Here is a 19,914-nt window from a genome sequence, read left to right on the forward strand (position 1 = left end):
TGTATTCAGCTACTCAGAGTAGACCAGCCCTGCCTTTGGCATTCATATGGCACTTTTGAATGCTAACACTTTGTACAGTTTACCTCAGTTTGTGCAATTTATTTTAGTAAATCAAATCTAGCAAGATCTAATGTTAGTTAGAACACACTCATTGAAGTAAATGTTGATTTCAATGGCTATACTCTGTGTATGACTAATGCTGGATCTCATCCATCAGCTCCATAATTCAGACATAAAGTTATGTCTAGAAGGCAGGACATTGTCAATGGCCACCTAGACACTTTGTGGATGTGGTGCAGTGAGATTCAAACCAGGAGTTTCCATGATGGCTGCTTGTAACCATATTTTCTTTCATCGCCCTTTTCCAAACAAAGGAGTGGGGGTGGGGGAGAAGGAAATCTCAAGGAACAGGGCACTATATATATTTAGCCAGATTTAATTGCTCAGGGTAAACATTGACTCTCTGCTACTGCTTGGCGGACAGAGCGTTTCCTTCATTTAGGCCAGGTAATTGGATTCAAGGAACTAAATTTAACCTACCTTTTTATCTAAATGAATTTATTGATGAGAGGGAAATGGCTGCAATTCCAGTGCCTCAGTCACTGGCCATGTCTGAAGTCATTAAGCAATGAGGGCTTCACAAAACCACCTTTTCCATCTACCCAGCGAAAAGTGATGTAATCAGGGACAGCATCATCACTGAGGCCCATTAGTGTCTCAACAAGCATCGGATTATCTTATGTGAGGCTCCACCAAGGCACTAGCTGGGTTCATCCTGGTGGCCCCAGGGCTGACGCTGACTCTGATATTTGACTCAAGAAAAAAAAATGCATTTGCAGCCCCCTTAACTGAGAAAATCATGGGAGTAAAGTGACAACAATTGTGAAAGTTATTTTCCTGGGGAAATCATGAGGGAATCATGGGGGAACAGAAACACATACATGCAGAAAGTGTTGGGGAGTAGCGATGTTGTCCAATGCAATGTTGTAGTGCCATACCACCTCCACTGGTGTGAATGAAAATTAGCATGACATGACAGTTTCTCGGCCCCAAAGCCACAGTTCTGTAACAAAGCAAAACTATTACAGTGGTACGTTGCTTCCACTGGCGGGGGAAGAGGAGTGCGGGGAGAGCGCACCACCCCTGGCAGCACGATCCTGGTGGGGTGCCATCACTGCTGCCCCCCTGCTAGCACTGGGCGCCACACCCCCACAGGCGATGTGCCATGCCCCTAGGATGCGCACCATGCCCCTACGGCCAGTGCCCCCGCCCCCAGGATGCGCACCAGCCCCGCCTCTGCCTGCTCTCTGCCCCCTGGTGCCAGAGCATGAAGCTCCGCCACTGCTTGCTTCTCAACCGCCTTGGTACTCAACCGCCTTGGTTCTCAAATGCTGAAAACCCTGTAAAAGACAGGTCGGAGTCCTGACTGGTTACTCACGAGCAACCACCATTGCCATCTGACAATTAAGAAATGAGTAGACTAACACATGGGAGGCAGGTCACTGGCTGCTACAACAGCAGGCCTGAGGAACCTGCTGGCTTCCAGTTGCTTTTGGGTGCCAACTCCCATCAGCCTCAATGAGCATGGCCAGTGGTCAAGGATGATGGGTATTGTAGTACAGTAATAGCTGGATGGATTTCACATTCAGAGGTAGTATGCCTCTGAACACCAATTACTGGGCAGCAGCCATATCTTCAGGAGCACTTGACTTCATTATGCACATTATTTATTTATTATTAGTTGCAGTATTTTTATAGGTTTATTGAAACAGATTACGCTTGGATGTTGCTCTTGGCACTGAAAGCCATGTAATACACAAGGAGACCAATGAATGCTGCCAGCACCTCAGTGGAGACCCATGGTCCGCTCCAGGCACCTCGATGATCCACATCGACCGAAAAGAGGGGCTTTTCCTCGTCGCGTCTCACTGGTCGCGATGGCGGGCGCCGGGCTTAGGCTGCTTTGTCTGGCTGTGGCGCTGCTGGTGCTGAGCGGGGTGCGAGCTGAAACCTGTACAGACCCAGTCATCTCTCCATCCTACTACACTACTTCAGATGCTGTTGCAGTATTTTTATATCCACAGCATTTATAGACCACTTTTCAGGTGGACCTCACAAAGTGGTTTACATAAGATTATTACAACAACAGGTATAATTTCAGATTTCTTTGAAAAAAATAAATAAGTTGCAATAGAATGGAAAGGATAACATGTTTGTTTAGAACAAAAGCTGATACTGCTTCTGCTTCTTCTCCTCTCCCCCAGGGCCACTGCTCTCATTAGGCCAACTGGGCAGCAGCCTAGGATGCAGACCTTTGAGGAGCACAGTTTTATACAGATTAGTTTTTCTTTTACAGTATCTTATAAATTTCCAATAATATTTTACTTTTATTATTATATTTTATATTAATGCTTTGAAACCACGGAGATACCATTTTGGTATGTGATGCTTTAATAAAGGTCTTTGATGACACAAGCCTAAAAGGTTTAGCTGGGAATACTTCCCAAACTGAAGCTAAGGCCCTTTGCTGATGAAATTTGTAAGTTCAAGTTTGTGGTATCCCTTGTTATATGGTACAACCTCCCTTTGGAAGTCAATCTTACAAGCAAGCTACTACAGATTAAGGAAACTGATTTATATTCAGCTACAAGCCAATTGGAAGTGACCTTGTGGGCTGCAGGTGTGTTGAGGGTTTTGACTGATGCTACTGCAAAGGAGCTCGAAATTCTACCAGACTTTGGGACAGAACAAGTTAGAAAACAGAGAAAGAAACAGCAGTTTGAGAATGAGGCCCAAGAAGAGGCACCACAAGCTCCAAAGCCACAATTCGATGCAAGTTTCTACGATGCTGTCTTAGTCATGGGCCATACAATCTGATCAAGAGAGAGTCCAACAGCTACAATGTAATTTGGCTCCTGCATGATATATAGAGTATCAACAACAACAAATTTACTGAATATATACAGTACTTAAGGCCTGCAAGAATTTAGGAAAACCATTGATGCACAGTGGGAAATAGGATATTGATGCTGAACATCTGTGCTGTGAAGTTACAGCAATAGCTTGAAGACTGCCATAGTCTCTGCTACCACAAGGAAAATTTCTCCTCATGCTACAGGAACCCTGCAACTTATGCAGGGGTTAACGTTCTGGGGATCAAAATCATGTATTGTCAAAACAGATTGGGTGCAATGGTGGATGGGATTGCCAAAGTCTTTCCCCCTTGATGCCCCTCCAATGCCCCCTTTTTACTTCTTCTTCTTTTTTTAACTTTCCCCCCAAGCACGGAAAGCTGAATGCACACAAGCTAAATGCATGTAGGTTGTGAGCTTACGGTTCAACAAAAACTCATGTATAATTTGCCTAATGTTTCTGTTCCTCTAAGGATCTTTCTTACACTTCCAGTGTCAGTGACAAGTATTGAATACAGTTTCTCAGAACTCAAACTTATAGAAACTTACATATGCTCAACTGTGTAGTAAAAGAGACTTGCTGGCTTGGCAAATATATTAGGGTTGCCATATTTCAAAAAGTGAAGCAATCCGGACACAAAATCTACACTTCAGACGTGCCATACATCCACCCAGATGCTGTTTAGGAGGGCTGAATACCGGCTGTGTCCCGGAAATTCTAGATATATGGCAACCCTAAACAATATCAGTTGAACATGCCAGAGCATCAGCACTTGGCTTGAAGGAATTGGTGACCAAATTTCCAAAGAAAAAGGCATGCAAATTGCAATTCTGGTGTGTCTGAAATTGAAACTTTTAAGAGCCTTGAATTTTAACACCATAATTAACAAGATGATTAAAAGTGATTTGTGTGCTAAAACATTTTCTTTTGTATTCGAGAAAGATAATCCAAGATTGTTTAATTACGTATACTTGGAATTGAAATTTAGACATCTGTTTTTGAAAATTAAAGTTAGCATTTTGGGGGTGGGGTACAAGTAGTTAGCATCGCCTGGTCAGCTGTGCCTGTGACCATTCAGAAGCAAGCAATGTGACATCACTCACACTTGTAAACAGGGCCTGTCTTGATAGACATTAAGGGGAGGCAGCAAAGGTGGATTTAGGGGTGTCCCCCCAGTTCAGTTGCACTGAGAGGTTGCACCGGAGGGGCTACCACAACTATTATTTAGGCTGGAGCAACAGAGGTTGGGGGCACCGCATAGGGCACTGTTGAAATTGAGACCTCAAGGTCCACCACTGGAGGTGGGTCCACAATGAAGGCTGGAGCCAATTGAAAGTACATTGGACTGCCCATAGAATAGCCCAGCCTCTTTTCCCCAGATGCATTTGCAATTCCTATTCGCTCCCATGTACCCAAACAAAGACATGGTATGGGGGTTCCTGAACAGCTGTTGGGACTGAGTAACCATTTCCCTTCCCAGCACACCGTTGGGCAAGACACTTGTGGTTTTTCTGCCTGCAACAGACAGTGTATGGGGCACAGGTTTATTTCTTCAGAGATATGCAATTAATTCAGTGCAATTAGTAGGTCACAAGTGGATTTGCCAGATCATGTAAAACATGATGTAAAAGTAAGGAATTTGGTTCTTCTTCTTCTTATTTTATTATTCCTGTATTGCAGGCTGTTGGACCAGATGATGAGTAGGCAAACTAAGGCCCGGGGGGCCGGATCCAGCCCAATCACCTTCTAGATCCAGATGGTCCGGGAATCAGCGTGTTTTTACATGAGTAGAATGTGTCCTTTTATTTAAAATGCATCTCTGGGTTATTTGTGGGGCATAGGAATTCATCCATTCTTTCCCCCCCCAAAAAATATAGTCCAGCCCCCCACAAGGTCTGAGGGACAGTGGACCAGCCCCCTGCTGAAAAAGTTTGCTGACCCCTGGACTAGATGACCTGTAGGGGCCCTTACAACTCTACAATTTTATGAATCTATTATTCTAGCCCATGTTTTAAGGTATATACTCAAAGCAGACTTCAAGAAATCAGTACAGCAGCTGCCCCAACCTGTTGCCCTGTTTTGGACTACATCCCCCATCAGCTCCAGCCAGCATGGTGGTGCTGGTTGAGGCTGAGGCTACAGTGCAACATTAAAATTTAGGATGGCAGTAAAAAACTAAACATCAAAAACAATAAAATAACAGGAGGAACTAAAGCGGTTATTAAATAAAACAAGCATAAATCTGGCTGAATCCAGGTCTTCTTGAATGTTTCCCCAAAGTTTAACATGTGAATTTCCCTGAAGAGGCCATTCCAGAGATACAGAGGCTACCACAGAGAAGGCCCTGTCCTTGGAACTCAATGCTGGTAAAAAGGACTCCTGGACATGGAGGCCTGGAGCAGGGCAGGTGGAAGCAGTGAATGGAGGACTTACCTTAGCAACCATGCAATGCCACAGGGTCTAAGTCATGAATAGGCAAACTAAGGCTCGGGGTCCAGATCTGGCCTAATCACCTTCTAAATCCAGTCTGCAGACGGTCCAGGAATCAGCATGTTTTTACATGAGTAGAATGTGTGATTTTATTTAAAATGCATCTCTGGGTTATTTGTGGGGCATTGGAATTATTCATTCTCCCCCCTTCAAAATATAGTCTGGCCCCCCACATGGTCTGAGGGATAGTGGACTGCCCCCCCCCATCAATATTGGTACCCTTCAGAAGTTGTGGACTCCCACACCCATCAATCCTGACTATTGGCTATGCTCGCTAAAGCTGATGGGAGTCGCAGTCTAATATCACTAGATTGGGCACCCTGTTGGCTGCTACGCCTGCTCTAAAAGGTGCTGCTGTTGGCAGGTGCCTAAGGCATGCCTTTGCAACCTACCGTATTTTTCGCTCTATAAGACGCACCAGACCACAAGACGCACCTAGTTTTTGGAGGAGGAAAACAAGGAAAAAAATATTCTGAATCTCAGAAGCCAGAACAGCAAGAGGGATCGCTGCGCAGTGAAAGCAGCAATCCCTCTTGCTGTTCTGGCTTCTGGGATTCACGCAGCCTGCATTCACTCCATAAGACGCACACACATTTCCCCTTACTTTTTAGGAGGGAAAAAGTGAGTCTTATAGAGCAAAAAATACGGTAAATAGTTACCCATACTGTGGGCTTGAGGCTGCTTTTAATCAGGAGAGGCCACCCCATTGCAGATCTATTGTTTATAATGGATGAAGTTGTGGTCTTTAAAAATCATTCCAACAAGGTGCCTCCTTGTTCCCAGCCTTGTGGGCAGATTCTGCTCATGAGTGTGGCCAGGGAGCATCAGCTTATGCCATCATTTGCTCACAACCTCCCCCTCCTAGTCCACAAGGCAAGTGTGATTTTCAACAGGAATCAGAAATTCAGCTTACAAGACTTAACACCTTCATTGCATCTGCAGATTCGTAGCACTGTGGCATAAATCAAATGTTGGCTGATTCCAGCTGGGTCTGGAAGGTCATTAGGACAAGTAGAGACAATGGGAGGTTTGCCTTGGAACATAGTGAACAATGCAGTCAAGATGTAGCTCACTCAGCCCTCTTCATCTGTTTAAGGAAATGAAATCTGGAATCATGCTCTCTTTCTTCTGTTAAGTTTGGAGAGGGAGAATTTTAGAGAGTCAATCCATCATGAGCAGCAAGCCCACTGACACAAAAATACTTTGCAGAAGGGGTGTGTGTGTATGTGTGTGTGTGACTCAAGGCACTAGGACCTAGGAGGAGTCCTAGCCAAACTGGCAGGAATTTCTTGCTTGGAGCTCAGACAACAAAGACAGAGTGTGGCTGGGTTTCTCTCTCTTAGCATCTCCACCCTGCGAGCTGAAAAACCGGTGAGTAGAGTTTACGCTTTCCCAGTCAGAAAGTAACAGATGCCAGATGCACAAGAGAGGGGGAAAGAAAGACCTCGCATTGCAAGTGAACAATGCCTCCCAACAAAAATCTCTTGACTGCAAAAGTTGTGCTGAGATTGCATTGTTTTCAGAACATCGTTCCTAGACCTGTGAGCGTCTTTAAGTGCTGGCAGGGGGAAGCATTTTCTTAAACTTGGAGAAAGGAAGATAGGCTAGTGGGAATGGAAACTCCTTTTGCTACCCAACAGTGGCAATAGGGTCAGAGACAGGTCACTGGCACTGAAGAGAATGAATGAAGGGACAGGGCTTGGCTAGCCGGATGAGAGGCAGAAGGAAAGCAACAGCTTTTTCCAGGATTTGTACCTGATTGCTGAGTCTAGGGCTTTAATCCCATTTCTGTTGTGTGAATCTGTGATGAGAAGATGTGAGCTGCATGTTAATAGCCCTGCATAGCCAAATGGTAGCGGTATAAGGTTTCCAGTCACCCAGAGCTTTCTTTCTGGTTTGGAGTTTTCCATTGCAAGAGGATACACTCTCTTGTGTCTTAGTTCATGCTCGAGATTATTTCTGTCATTCCTCCGCCCGCCCCCCTCTCCGCTCCGCTGCAGAAATTCAATTGACTCTCTTGTCCGCTCCCTCTTCCTATAGTAGTACTACGCCGCAGCCTCTGAACAATGAAAGGTGCGCTTGTAGTGGTGTGATGCACAGACCTTCAGCAATTAAAAAATGCTTCATTAAGAGGGAAGGCGTGTGGGGGAGGGGATAAAAAAAACCCTCTTCCTGATTAGATGATGCAGCAGATTAACTGTGCAGGGGGAAATCTTGCAATTTAACATAAACTTATTCCAATGCCATTTGAATGTCAGGGATTCCCACCCACTGCCTCCCAGATTCTAATATCTGAAACTGATAGCTAGATCAGAGGAGGTCTATGAAGGACTGGTCACAAAGAAGTCTGGATCCTAGCTAGATGTCTTCCTGGTCTATCAGCCATTTCAATTTATAGTCCCCCATTTGACATAGCCCTGTGATTCAGCTTGTCGCCCCATCGGTGAATGGGCATGTTGAAAACCATGCAAGTGAAGCTGGTGGTTCAGTCTTTGGGATGCTTAATCCCTCAGGGTTGCTTAGTCTGTCACTTCCTTGTATCCACCTACCAGCTGAAGTTCTTTTTTTCTGCCTTCAGTCTGCAGCCCCAACTACACTGCAGTGAACTTCTGTTCACTGGTCTTTAGTAGTTTGTGGATGGCTTGCATTCTGAAATGGCAACCCTGGACATTTCTGTCCCAGTCTCACCTACTAAGCCAGATATAGCAAGGGATCCTTAGAATCCCTGGGGCCAACTCCATGCAATTGGTTGCCTATTACTAAGTCTGCTCCATTGTATTGCCTAGAGTGCACCCACCCTTCCCGGCACTTGAACCACACCCCCACATACAAGGAAGAAACCTTCTATGGTGTTACTCCAGGGGAAGTAAAACATAAGAGCAAAAGTGTGGGTTTCTTTCCACATCCAGGACCACCAATTGCCAGCTATTTATTGGGTTGACTCACTTAATTCCTCCCTTTGCATCTTTCCCTTCTCCTGTTCCTCCTCTGCCTCAGCTTCACACCTCTAGGGCTCACCGAGCTATGGAACTTGATTTTGGACACTTTGACGAAAGAGATAAGGCGTCCAGAAACATGCGAGGCTCCCGTATGAATGGCCTGCCTAGCCCCACTCACAGTGCCCACTGTAGCTTCTACCGGACCAGGACCTTGCAAGCGCTGAGCAATGAGAAGAAAGCCAAGAAGGTGCGCTTCTACCGCAACGGGGACCGCTACTTCAAGGGGATTGTGTACGCTGTTTCCGGAGACCGCTTCCGAAGCTTTGACGCCTTGCTTGCTGACCTGACTCGGTCTCTGTCTGATAACATTAACCTGCCTCAGGGAGTTCGCTACATTTACACCATCGATGGCACCAGAAAGATTGGGAGCATGGATGAGCTGGAAGAAGGTAATTAGTAGGAAACAATGCTTGCTTGCTGGTGCAGGGAGGGCATGGGTGTGTGGAAGAGGCATGATCAGCTTAGAAAGCAACGCATAGGAGTCCCACTACTTCAGCCCTCATTAGAGGAGCATGGGTCATGGTCCAGTATATGAATGGCAAGGGCCTGGTTCACAGGATTGTTAAAAGAAGCAGCATTTAATCCATGGGTTCTTTTTCATGAATGGCAATATAATTCATTCAGAACCTTGGGTATGGATCCTATGAAGCTGCCTTTATACCAGACTCTTGATCATCTGGCCCAATATCTGATGGGTGGTAGCTTTCCATGGTCTCAGGTGGATGTCTCCCTTCAGCCCCCCTTCCTGAGACCACTTCACAGAAGACTGGACACACATGCAAATCATGTGCTCAGTTCCTACAGGGACTGAGAAAAAAAACAGTGCCTATTAAAAGGAGCAGGAAGTTCTCCACTGGTTGTTTAATAAGGACTTTTCTCCCCATCATTTAAATGATGTTCTGGGCAGGGGGGTCCTCAATGCACAGTGTATTTGCATGATTTCTGTACAAATTGTGGGCGTGTTTCTGTACTATGTCTGTGCTTGGGTGTGCTTGCATGTATATGCATGTGAAGCCGAGTTCATTTGGGGAAGGAGGGGGAAAGGTGCCAGGTATTCAAATATGTGCATAACAATTTATATGTTGGTTTTGTCTGTTTGTGGCTTTTGGGTATTATGTTCAGTCTGTCCATAGGGATGTCCTTCTGTGGGTCATTAGTGAGGTTGCCTGAGGGTGGTATGTGTACAGGGCAACTACCATTGTATGGAGGGGCATTAAGGACCATGTATGTGTTTAGAGCATGTGTGCACATAAGTAGTCATACCCAGTATATTTGCAGGATGCATGTTCTTGGGCTGGAAATATTACTAGAAAGCATGGTGTTTGTGTTATGCCATTTGGGATTATGTCTGTCTGTGTGTTGATTTGGAGTGGAAAGGAGAAGGCTGTTCTGAGTATTCCCTCAGGACCATGTCTGCAATATCACTCTCCGTGCCGCCTTGTACCCAATGCATCAGTGCTTCTGCTTTGTATTAAAGGGGGTGTGCCCAGGATTTCTGTAGGAGCGAGTGTGAATAAGAATGTGTATCCATGTGGTTGGAGGATTTGTGGAAAGTACTATTCCAAATGGGTGTGTCTGGGTGAAGCTGTGTCTCAGTAGGGTGCGTGTGAACAATTTGCACTATGTTCTGCAAGGTATATGCATGCATTTATGTTCTGCAAGGTATATGCATGCATTTATGTAGCCATACATAGTTGTGCGGAGCATACAGGCATAGTTGTGCGGAGTCGCCGGTCTGTAAATGTGACTCAGTGTCTGCAGCATGCAAAGTCACCAACTCCAAATGCCCAAACCTCACATTGTGAGTCATGCAAAAAACCCAAAGTAGATTGCCTTAAAACTTGTAAGATCATTTAAGATGATTTAATAAAGCACATTGCTGATGTGATCTTTAGTTTATCATTTGTGCTAAAGGATGCTTTTTTATTGCTCCTCATTACTGCAACAATTTTTAAAAAAATGTTTTATAATACAAGTTGAGCTTTCTCATGCTTCCAGTACCTGTGGCTTTACAAAACGTTTTTTCATGTGGGGTGGGGGGAACAAGGTTGGAGGGGGTGAAAACCACAGGATTTGCCATCCATGTGCATCAGTGTGACTGCAGGGTGTGTCCCTTTGTTTGGGGCGACTGTGTTCAGTGTCTCTGTAAGGTGCATCTGTGGCAGCTCAGAAGGGAAGCTACATGGAGATGCCCCAGGGGGAAGGTGTGTCTGCTGAAGTGAGAGAGGTGTAGCAGATGTGGGTGTGGATCTGTCAAAGGGGGCAGTTGGAGTATGAAAGGGGGCGGAGGAGGAATGTTTGCAGCGCTATGCCTGTTAAAAGGAGGCAGGAATGGATAGAGAGATGGACTAAAAGAGGGAATTCAGGCATGGTGATGCAGCAGAGTCTGGCATGTCTAATATTTCTCACAGCGTTCCATGGCGACTTTGGAGATTCCTGCAGAGAGTCGTATTTTGTGATAAAGTGAGGAGTCATCCTTTTTTTAAAAAAAAGATCGCCACTCTCCACGGTATATCTGAGAGGCAAATGAAAGGTTTTTTCCTAGTATGTATATCTAAATAAGCATCTTTAAAAGCCTTGATTGTATGGTACCAGTCCTTTCTAAAGGTGGAGATTCTGGATATCCGTGTCTACAGCTGCTACCTTTTTTGTTTGTCAAGGTGGATGCACAAATAGATTTCTGCTCATTGTGTGCCTGGAGATGCAAAGGTTAAATCCCATGTTGCTTCTCATCCCTCTCAGGCAACATTTCCATGTACTCTTAAGTTGCAGAGGTACTCTGCCACTTGTCTTTAAGCCAGTGAGTTGCCATCTTGAATGATGTCATCCCATGGAAATGCTGTCCCTGAAGCTAGGATTTCCAATAATGACATCATGGTGTCAGCAATCAACCAGGCCTGCTTTGTTACCATTTTGCCATGGGCAGGAAACTGATGTGCACTGAACATGAAGGGGGCAACATTCAGTTGCAGTGGCTGCTGATGCTACTGAGCCTGCTGTAAGTCTTCATGCTTTGTTTCAGCACCTGAGTTCCATCTTTAAAGCAGAAATCCAAGTGTTTTCCCCATTCACCTTGCCTCCTGGCTTTTTGTTATATGACTCCTGCTCTGCCTTCCTCTCTTAGGAAGCAACATCTTTGCACTACAGAAAAAGAAAGAAAGAGAATAAACTCAACTGTACATGTACATTTGTGTGTCTTTGAGAAGAGTGGGGATAATGAAGTTTGAAAATAGATGGAGCAAAGCCACTGCAGTTGTTCCCCTCTATCTTTGTTACCTGTGCCTTATCTGTCTTCTCTTCTCTTCCCTTCCAACTTTATGATTCTATGATTCACTTGATCCTCCCCCCCCCGCCCATATTTTCTAGCGAAATCAAATTGGAATCTACTTGGGGCAGGGAGCTGATGTGTTTGCATTGCTACTCAGTAAAGTCCCATGTATACTGAAGACACTACTGAGATAATTAAAATCATAATCCTAAAGCCACAAGGATTTACTACTAAAAACTCATATGGGATTTTGGGTGGGTGGAGGAGACAATATGGATTTGCTGCTAGAGTTACAATGGAACAATACCCTCAAACAAGTTCAGGATGAGTTGTTTTACCCTTGCAATTATATAATTCATATTTGTCCACATGCACAAGTGCATACACACACGCATTGTGGCATAAAGGGTCACTGCATCTGGCTGGTAACCAGGAGGCTGGTGATTTATTTTTTTAAAAAAAATATTTTTATTAAACCATTTTAACAAAACAATTATCAATCATTCTTTGTTTTTCTTGGCAGGTCTCGTCCTAAAATCCCTAACTAAAACACTTCTGGCTTCTTTACAAATGTCATTTTAAACATTTTTTTCAATTCATTATATATCATCTCCCAAAATTTTTTAACTTCTCTACATTCCCACCACATATGATACAAGTTACCTTCTTTTTCTTTACATTTCCAACATATATTTGACCCAGTTTTGTACATTTTTGCCATTTGTACTGGTGTAATATACCATCTATACATCATTTTAATGTAATTTTATTTCAAAAGAGAACAATCTGTACATTTCAAGTCCACCTTCTACAGCTTTTCCCAATCCTCAAATTGTATATTGTGCCCTATATCTTGTGCCCATTTGATCAGAACTGCTTTGACCTCCTCATCTTTTGTTTCCCATTCTAGCAGAACTCTATATGCTTTCTTCAGCAGCTTCACTACTTCTTCTATAACCTCCTTTTGAAATCTGGAGGTTGTGTAGCTAAATCGGAGGCTGGTGATTTGAGCCTGCCTAGGAATGGCTGTGGGCAGGATTCCTGCATTGCAGGGGGTTGGACTAGATGACCCTCAGGATTCCTTCCATTTCTATGATTCTAATTTTTATTTCCAATCCCTGAAAAGTACTGCTTATGCAGAATAGCATACTTTGATATGGCTATGACAGGCTTGTTCATACATCAAACATTTGTTTAGGCAAGCCTATACAGACATATAGATGTTGGTGTGCTTTAATCTCTTTTTCCATTAATTTTAATTATTTTGAATTGTTTTTAATTGATTTGAACTGATTTGTAATAATTTTAATATTTATTTCTAAGTGCTTAGTGGCTTTACCACAATCAAGTGGTATATAAATTTTGTTAAATCAGTCAAATATATTACACTGGGTGTAGGTGCAAGCTAAGATTACACAGGTTTGTATGAAAGAATGATTGCTTGTTGATTTGTACAGTTCAACTATTCTGAGCGCAGGTCCACAAACTGTACATTTGTTGAATGTAACATGTGAACAACACTTAAATGTCTACATTTCACTTATCTTTCCTGGTATTTAAATGCAATGAGTTGTTCACACATTGTATACCGTGCACTGGTACAAGCTGCCTCTCTACACATGTACAAATGTGTATTCTTGTTTATTTGTACAGTTCATCTATTGTGTAACACACAGAATGCCCATACACTTAATGTTACATGTGTAGGAATATGCAATTCAAATATTTGTTGAACAGGTACATAGACTGTACACTCATTGAATGTAATGTGCAGATACCCCTATGATGTGCTTGGGAAATCTGGTTACTCCAGGCACAGGTCCAGAGGAATTCAATCCAGTCCCAAAACACAGCCCTTCATTAAGCACACACCCTGCTTTCTAACAGCACGTTGCCTGGATCTACTGAAATACAAAAAGCTTTGTCAAAGCCTCATAGAATGGTAGAGTTGGAAGGGACCCCAAGGGCCAACTAGTCCAACCCCCTCAAATGCAGGAACCGGAACCTCTATTACTGTTCACATGAGCAGAAAGAGGGTTAGAGCCCTGTGCTTGTGTCACCATGCGTGGAGGTGTGTCAGTAGGTGGAGCTAATATTGAGAAATGTTCGGTTCCAAATATGGCCCCCACCCCCAAAAAACAATAGTTGCTGAACAAGGTTTTGCACCTAGTGGCAAAGGATTCTATAATGAAGTTGTGGTATTTTCCTGCTACAATATATGTGATGCTGATCACTAGCTGATAATACTCTAAAAGGGATTAGATACATTAATGGAGGAGGGAAGTTTATCAGTAGCTACTTTTTAGGATGGCCCAAATCAGACTTGGGGTGTCTTGGTCCTGCTTTACAGGGGACAGTCCTCTATTTTAGGGGTGGAGAAGCTGTTTCAGAACAAGAGCCACATTACAGAAACCTTTCAGGTGGGCAGTATATGGAGTAGGGGCTGGTCCAGAAGCAGAAGACCATTGGCTTTGGTTGAGATTACAGTCGTACCTCGGAAGTCAAATGGAATCCATTCTGTAAGTCCGTTTGACTTCCAAAAAGTTTGGAAACCAAGGCATGGCTTCCGATTGGTTGCAGGAAGCTCCTGCAGCCAATCAGAAGCTGCAGAAGCCGCGTCGGACGTTCGGGTTCCAAAGAACATTCGCAAACCAGAACACTCACTTCCAGGTTTGCGGCGTTCGGGAGCCAAAACATTTAACATGCAAGGCATTTGGGATCCAAGGTTCGACTGTACAATAATTCTATGTTCAGCACCCCAGTTGGCATCTGAGTGGGAAGAGACAGATGCCTTTACTCTGAGGGTAAGGAAAACTTTTCAGTCTGAGGATCACATTCTCTCCTGGGGAAACTTTTGGGGATCACATGGAAGTGGTGGGTGTGGCCAGAGGCAAAAGTGGGTGAAGCATCAGATTCAACTCTATCTGAAGGTGTCCTTATTTGAAGGACTGCCTACTCCAAGTCAGGTTTAAGAATAAATATGTAGAAGCAAAGAATAGAGAACAGGAGCTTTGAAGTTACCCATCAATCATTAATACCTGGAGATCAGACTGAGAAAGCCTATAGGTCACCTGATCTCAATCTCCCCTCCTATGTACTGTACTTCTGCTTAAATTATAATCACTATTTCTAAATTTACACCTGTAATTACGATTCAGCACATGCAAATTTTATGCAAACACATGTGCTTTTTCTGCCCTCTCATTTGACAGTGCAAAAATGGTCACCTTAATAGAACCTCTGAATACTCTTATGTTCTGGCCAGTTTCACAGTCATTGGTCTCCTGAAGAGTTCAGATGGAGCTTGATGGATCAAAGTAAAGCATAATCTGGTTTCTCTGAAAGTTCTGTAAAACTGTAGTTTGAAACATAATTGACATAGCACCTAGTACGTTCAACATTTGTACTGCTAGGTAAAATCTTATGTTCTGCATGCAGACTTTGTAAAAGGTGTTATAGGACTTTTGACAGTAGGGCTACAGAATGCCCAGAATGACTAGGCCCGTTTGTCATCCTGGTGCCCTCCAGATATTCTGGACTACAACTCCAAAACATCTGGAGGGTGCTAGAATGGCATAGGTAGCTATAGAGAACTCAGTGAAATAATTCTGCTATGACTCTGGGAATGTGAATGCCAATGCTATATTTAATGCCTGAAAGGGCTGTCGGCAGAAGAGTGAGCAGCCGTGCTTCCTTGAGTTTGCTGAAGGCCAGCTAGAAATGAAAATAGACATTAATGGGCTATGATCTATGATATATTGCCAGCATTTGCACCTGATGTAGTAGTTATAGCACAATGCATTTCATTTCAGGGAGTGACTTTCTTGCTCATGGTTTGAGGCAAGGTTCATGCATCAGGAATGCTAGAAGAAAACAGGCTTCCATAAGGAAAACGAAGTCCTTTGCAGAGTAGGGTTGGCTGTCCTTGCACATTGGTTTATTAGGCTACCTTGTCCCAAACTAAATGGTTTCAAAATGCCAGTGCAATGGGCAATGGTGGAGCTGCTGCATCTCCCATCTGATTCTTCCACTTGCCCTTTTGTATCTCCTGCTTCCTGTAGACAAACCAGATCTCAGTTTCACCTCATGATGAGCAGGGTGGGAGGGTGTATGGAAGGATCATAGAATTGTAGAGTTGGAAGGGACCCTGAAGATCATCTAGTCCAACCCCTTGCAATGCAGGAATATGCAGTTGTCCATGAAAATGAACAAAGTGAGAAGCTTCATCTGTCTCCACCCTGTAACGTTATAAATTGTAGGCAGAATCTACAACAAGGTTGGGGAACTTTTTTTCTCCTGAAGACTGGATCCCTCAAGTGAAAGAGGTCTGTGGTCTGCTTTGCCAACTCACTGTAGAGTGGGAGAAGTGGAGAAGGGGGAGTGGAGTGGATGTGCTTCAGGCGAAATGCATGGGCTTGGTTAACAGGTCTGGTGGGCTGTGATAGGTCTGTTGGCCAGAGGTTCTCTATGTTGGATCTACAGGTTGTGGTCTAGTAGCAACTGAACAGAGTCCATTCATTCATTCATTTTATGACTGACACATTTTATTACTGAAACCTTAAAAAGGACAACAGAACTAGTAAATCATACGACAATAATGCTAAACACAGTGAATAAAAAAACCAAAATCCAATAAAGCAGCCACTGGAATGGCTTTGTGGAAAATCAATGTGTAAGCAGATAGCAGAGAGGGAGGCATAAGGAAGCCAGTGAAAAGGAGGACTGTTAAGCGGCATAGATGCCAACTCCCTGGGGTGCCCGAGCACCCACAAAATTTCCCATGAAGGGGCCAGGCATCCACAAGTTTCGGTGCCAGGGCCAGGCACGCTGCATGCCACCCATGGCCCCAGGCAGAGCCAAGTTGGCACTCCTGTTAAGTGGGGTCTGGTGAAGGGGGCAATATATGGACCTATCAGTCAAGCAAAGTCATATGCCATAGGTATTGCCAAATAAAGTCATACTTCACTGGGATAAGTGGCTTCATATGCTGTTTGCTCATGTGCACCATAAGTTCCCTCCAATAGGCAGCAAAGTCCATTGGCTTAGTACTCCCCTTCAAAACCTTAAGATGATGAGTTAATTTTTCTAAAGACAATTCAAACTGAACTGTAGCCAACCAGTAGGGATGGGTGGACCAGCCAATTTCTATTATCTGTCAATTTTGCATGTCTTCAATCATAGGTCTATTCCATCTTGGTTTTGATTAATTTAAAAGGGGGAAAAACATGCATGTGAAAATTCAGATGTAAATTGTATGGACTTTAGGCACATTGTTCCCATGCATTTCCCCTTTGATGGACAAACAAGGCAGGCATGTAAATAGGTCTGTAGCTTAGGGCTCAATTTGCTCTGATGTTAATTTTGTGTGGATGCACATTTGTTTGGTTATGCAAATAGCATAACCTGAACAGCCCCAGGTCCATCAGAGGTGGGGCGTTCAACTTCTTCTCATCCTTTCATGGACTTGTGCAGCTCCCCAAAGCTGTTGTTTGCAGACTTCCCTTGAAATGCAAATAGAGAGGTATTTTTGTTTGGATCATGGCGCGCGCGCACACACACACACACACACACACACACAGAGAGAGAGAGAGAGACTGAAACTGCTCATCCCCACAGTCCAGAGGCTTCCCCACACATGCCATTTACATAACAAAAGCATACATCCTAATTGCATTGATGCAATTATAGTCACATGTGGCATTGTCTATATAGGAAGCAGTGCTGGTGGTCTCTCCAAAATATCACAGAATCTGACTTCTGTACTCCTTTGTTTCTATAGTATATAGAAAAGAGGTGTCCCTTTCTAAAAGCCAGCATATTCACAAAACATTCCCTTTTCTATCTAGACACACTTCTAGAATCCAGAAATATTAGCTGAATTAGCTTCAGCGTGGTATGGTGCCCCCCTTTCTAACAGCTTGCGTCATTCTGAAAAGGATACAGTCGTGCCCCCTCAGGGGGGATGCCCTCCCTGCTGTGCAGATATTATATTATTTGTTATGCTAGCAGCTGTCCCTGGAGGGTCTGATTGATTTGTACAAACAAGGACAGAGGCTCTAGGAAAGACAAAGCTTGAAATATTTCAAACCTCAATATTTTAGGGGTTTTCAGAGCCTTCTTATGTGGGTTGATTTAAAGTTCAGGTGACAGAGGAAAGGGCAGGTGTAGAGAAATTCCAAATGGGTTCTAAACATGTGTAATTCCCACTCAAATTGTAAATCCCTGTAAAGTGGAAAGCTGAGAAATGCAATCCAAGTATGGCACATAATGGATGATGGGAGAGAGCTCAGCTGACAGTCAGAGAAATTGGCTGTTGCCCTCTGGAGAGTATTCATTCAAATGAGTTTTCATGGCTGAATTTCAAAATGGCCCCAACACGAAGTGTTCATATCCAACTGATTTGCAATGCAGAACCTGATGCTTTTTTGAAGTTTGCACGCAACATGTTTGAGGTGTAAAATATGCATTTTTATTACAGGAGGTGAAAGTAATCTGTGCATGAGGCAAACACACATGCCTGCAGTTATATGTGTCATGAGGTGAGATTGTCTGTAGCTCCCTGATGTCTTCCTTTTGTTGGAGCTGCATCAGCAGAGATCATTCCATATACAACTAAAGGGTTAATTCTGTTAGTATTCACAAGTGAAGAGGGGGGCAGGTAGAGGTGTTGCTTAGCAACCAAGCAGAGTACCATTATGTTCGCTGCTGAGGTAGCATGTGCTCTGATTGATGAATGAGTTCTTGATCTGTATGTTTGGTTGAGTTTCTCCCTGCTATGTATGAGGCCTGAAGTAAGAAAGACAAAAGCCCTCTCTATATGTCTCCTCCAGTTATATAGTTTATGTTCGGTTTTCCTCAGCAAAGTGTTATCAGCGTTTCTTTCTCTCTTTTGACTCTGTTTCTGTTATTTAAGTGACTCTACTAACACCTTTTCCTCCAGAGGGCTTCTTTCCCTCATAGGCAGCCATTTTGAGGGGCAAGTACACATGGTGGCTCTTATTTTTCTAAGCCTACCCACAAACCACAGGCTTCTACAGTCACACACATCGCTCCATCCAGGAAAGAAAGAGGTTCTCGGACACACTATAGGTGTGCAAAAGTGTGTGAGGAGGACACAAAGCAGGGCTGATGAGGGGTGTGGCCCAGGGAGAGTCTGGGGGGCCATATACATACAGGTTTCTTTTTGACCAGAACTCACCGGAACCAAGGATGCCAGTTTGAATAAAATGTTGGAGGGGGGCAGGTAAGCCCCGTCCCGCATAATTGATCACAAGATGTGGCACATGCACCATTTGAATGACAATACCTATAAACTTTTGGGGCCCTCAAATGTTTTACTGGGGGGTGGGGGCAAAGGGATTTTGTCCCCTAGGAGTTGGCTGAGTTGGAACTAAGTTCTGGCACCTCTCAGAATGGGGTGGGGGGTGTTCATGGTGAGTTCCAGTACCTATTTTTCTAGAAAAATAGCACCGGATATATACATACATAATTTTATAGGTATGCTGCCTTTCCATGGTTAAAGCCATGCTCAATGCAGCTTACCACATGAAAAAATACATAATTAGAAATATAATAAAAGTAGTCATAACCAATGAGTAAAACATCAAAAAGTACACAACCAAATTGATTTTTTTCCTTATAAATCATAACATCTAAAATAAAGATACAAAAAAATAATATCAATTACAGCAGCAATTACATCCCCACCCCCACCCAAACCTCAGCCCAAGAGTCTGTTTAGCAGCCTCAGCTTTTGTAGCTGGAGTCAGTCCAGGCCTTCCCTTCCCTGATCAGGTGGGGAAAGTCCTGCAGGTTTTCCAGGATTCACAGCAAGAATAATCTTTGGCCTCTTCAGCAGCCTCAGCTTCTATAAAGAGCCCTGGAGGAGCACATTCAAATAGTAAATTCCTGTAAAGTGAAAGCTGAGCCTTGGATTCCCACCTCTGTAATACATCATGGGAAATATGGGTTTGCTATCATGAAATGTTAGTCTGCAACTGTGGCCTCTCAATCTTTTTTGAAAAACTCTTGAACTTTCAGCGCTTTTACATATGTAACAAAATTTATAGGCTACTTAATAAAATAAAACAAAAGTCTGCAATTGGTTTACACGGCACTCACCATGAAGTTGTTACAGTAAGCACCACACTTTTAATATGTGGGTGGGGGGAGGTTCAGTATCCCCAGGAAGAAAAGGACCGGGTTTATATAAAACAGTAAAAAAATGTTTACAGGAAAATACCA

The 19,914-nt window shown here is 43.7% G+C and overlaps 1 protein-coding gene across 4 annotated transcripts in view; it reads left to right on the top strand.

Annotated features, from left to right (window-relative positions):
• Positions 1-6,656: 6,656 nt before the first annotated feature.
• DCX (doublecortin) overlaps positions 6,657-19,914 on the top strand; it is a 118,801-nt gene continuing 105,543 nt past the window's right edge. For 3 of the 4 annotated variants that reach the window (XM_028714872.2, XM_028714874.2, XM_028714876.2), the window contains exons 1-2: positions 6,660-6,774; positions 8,401-8,791. In XM_028714872.2, the coding sequence (XP_028570705.1) occupies positions 8,428-8,791 (364 nt within the window). In that variant the 5' untranslated portion in view covers positions 6,660-6,774; positions 8,401-8,427. Of the gene's footprint in view, positions 6,775-8,400; positions 8,792-19,914 lie in introns of all 4 variants that reach the window. The other variant, XM_028714875.2, reaches the window with a different exon arrangement.

This window comes from Podarcis muralis, chromosome Z (assembly GCF_964188315.1).
Source record: "Podarcis muralis chromosome Z, rPodMur119.hap1.1, whole genome shotgun sequence".
Classification (NCBI taxonomy): Eukaryota; Metazoa; Chordata; class Lepidosauria; order Squamata; family Lacertidae; genus Podarcis; species Podarcis muralis.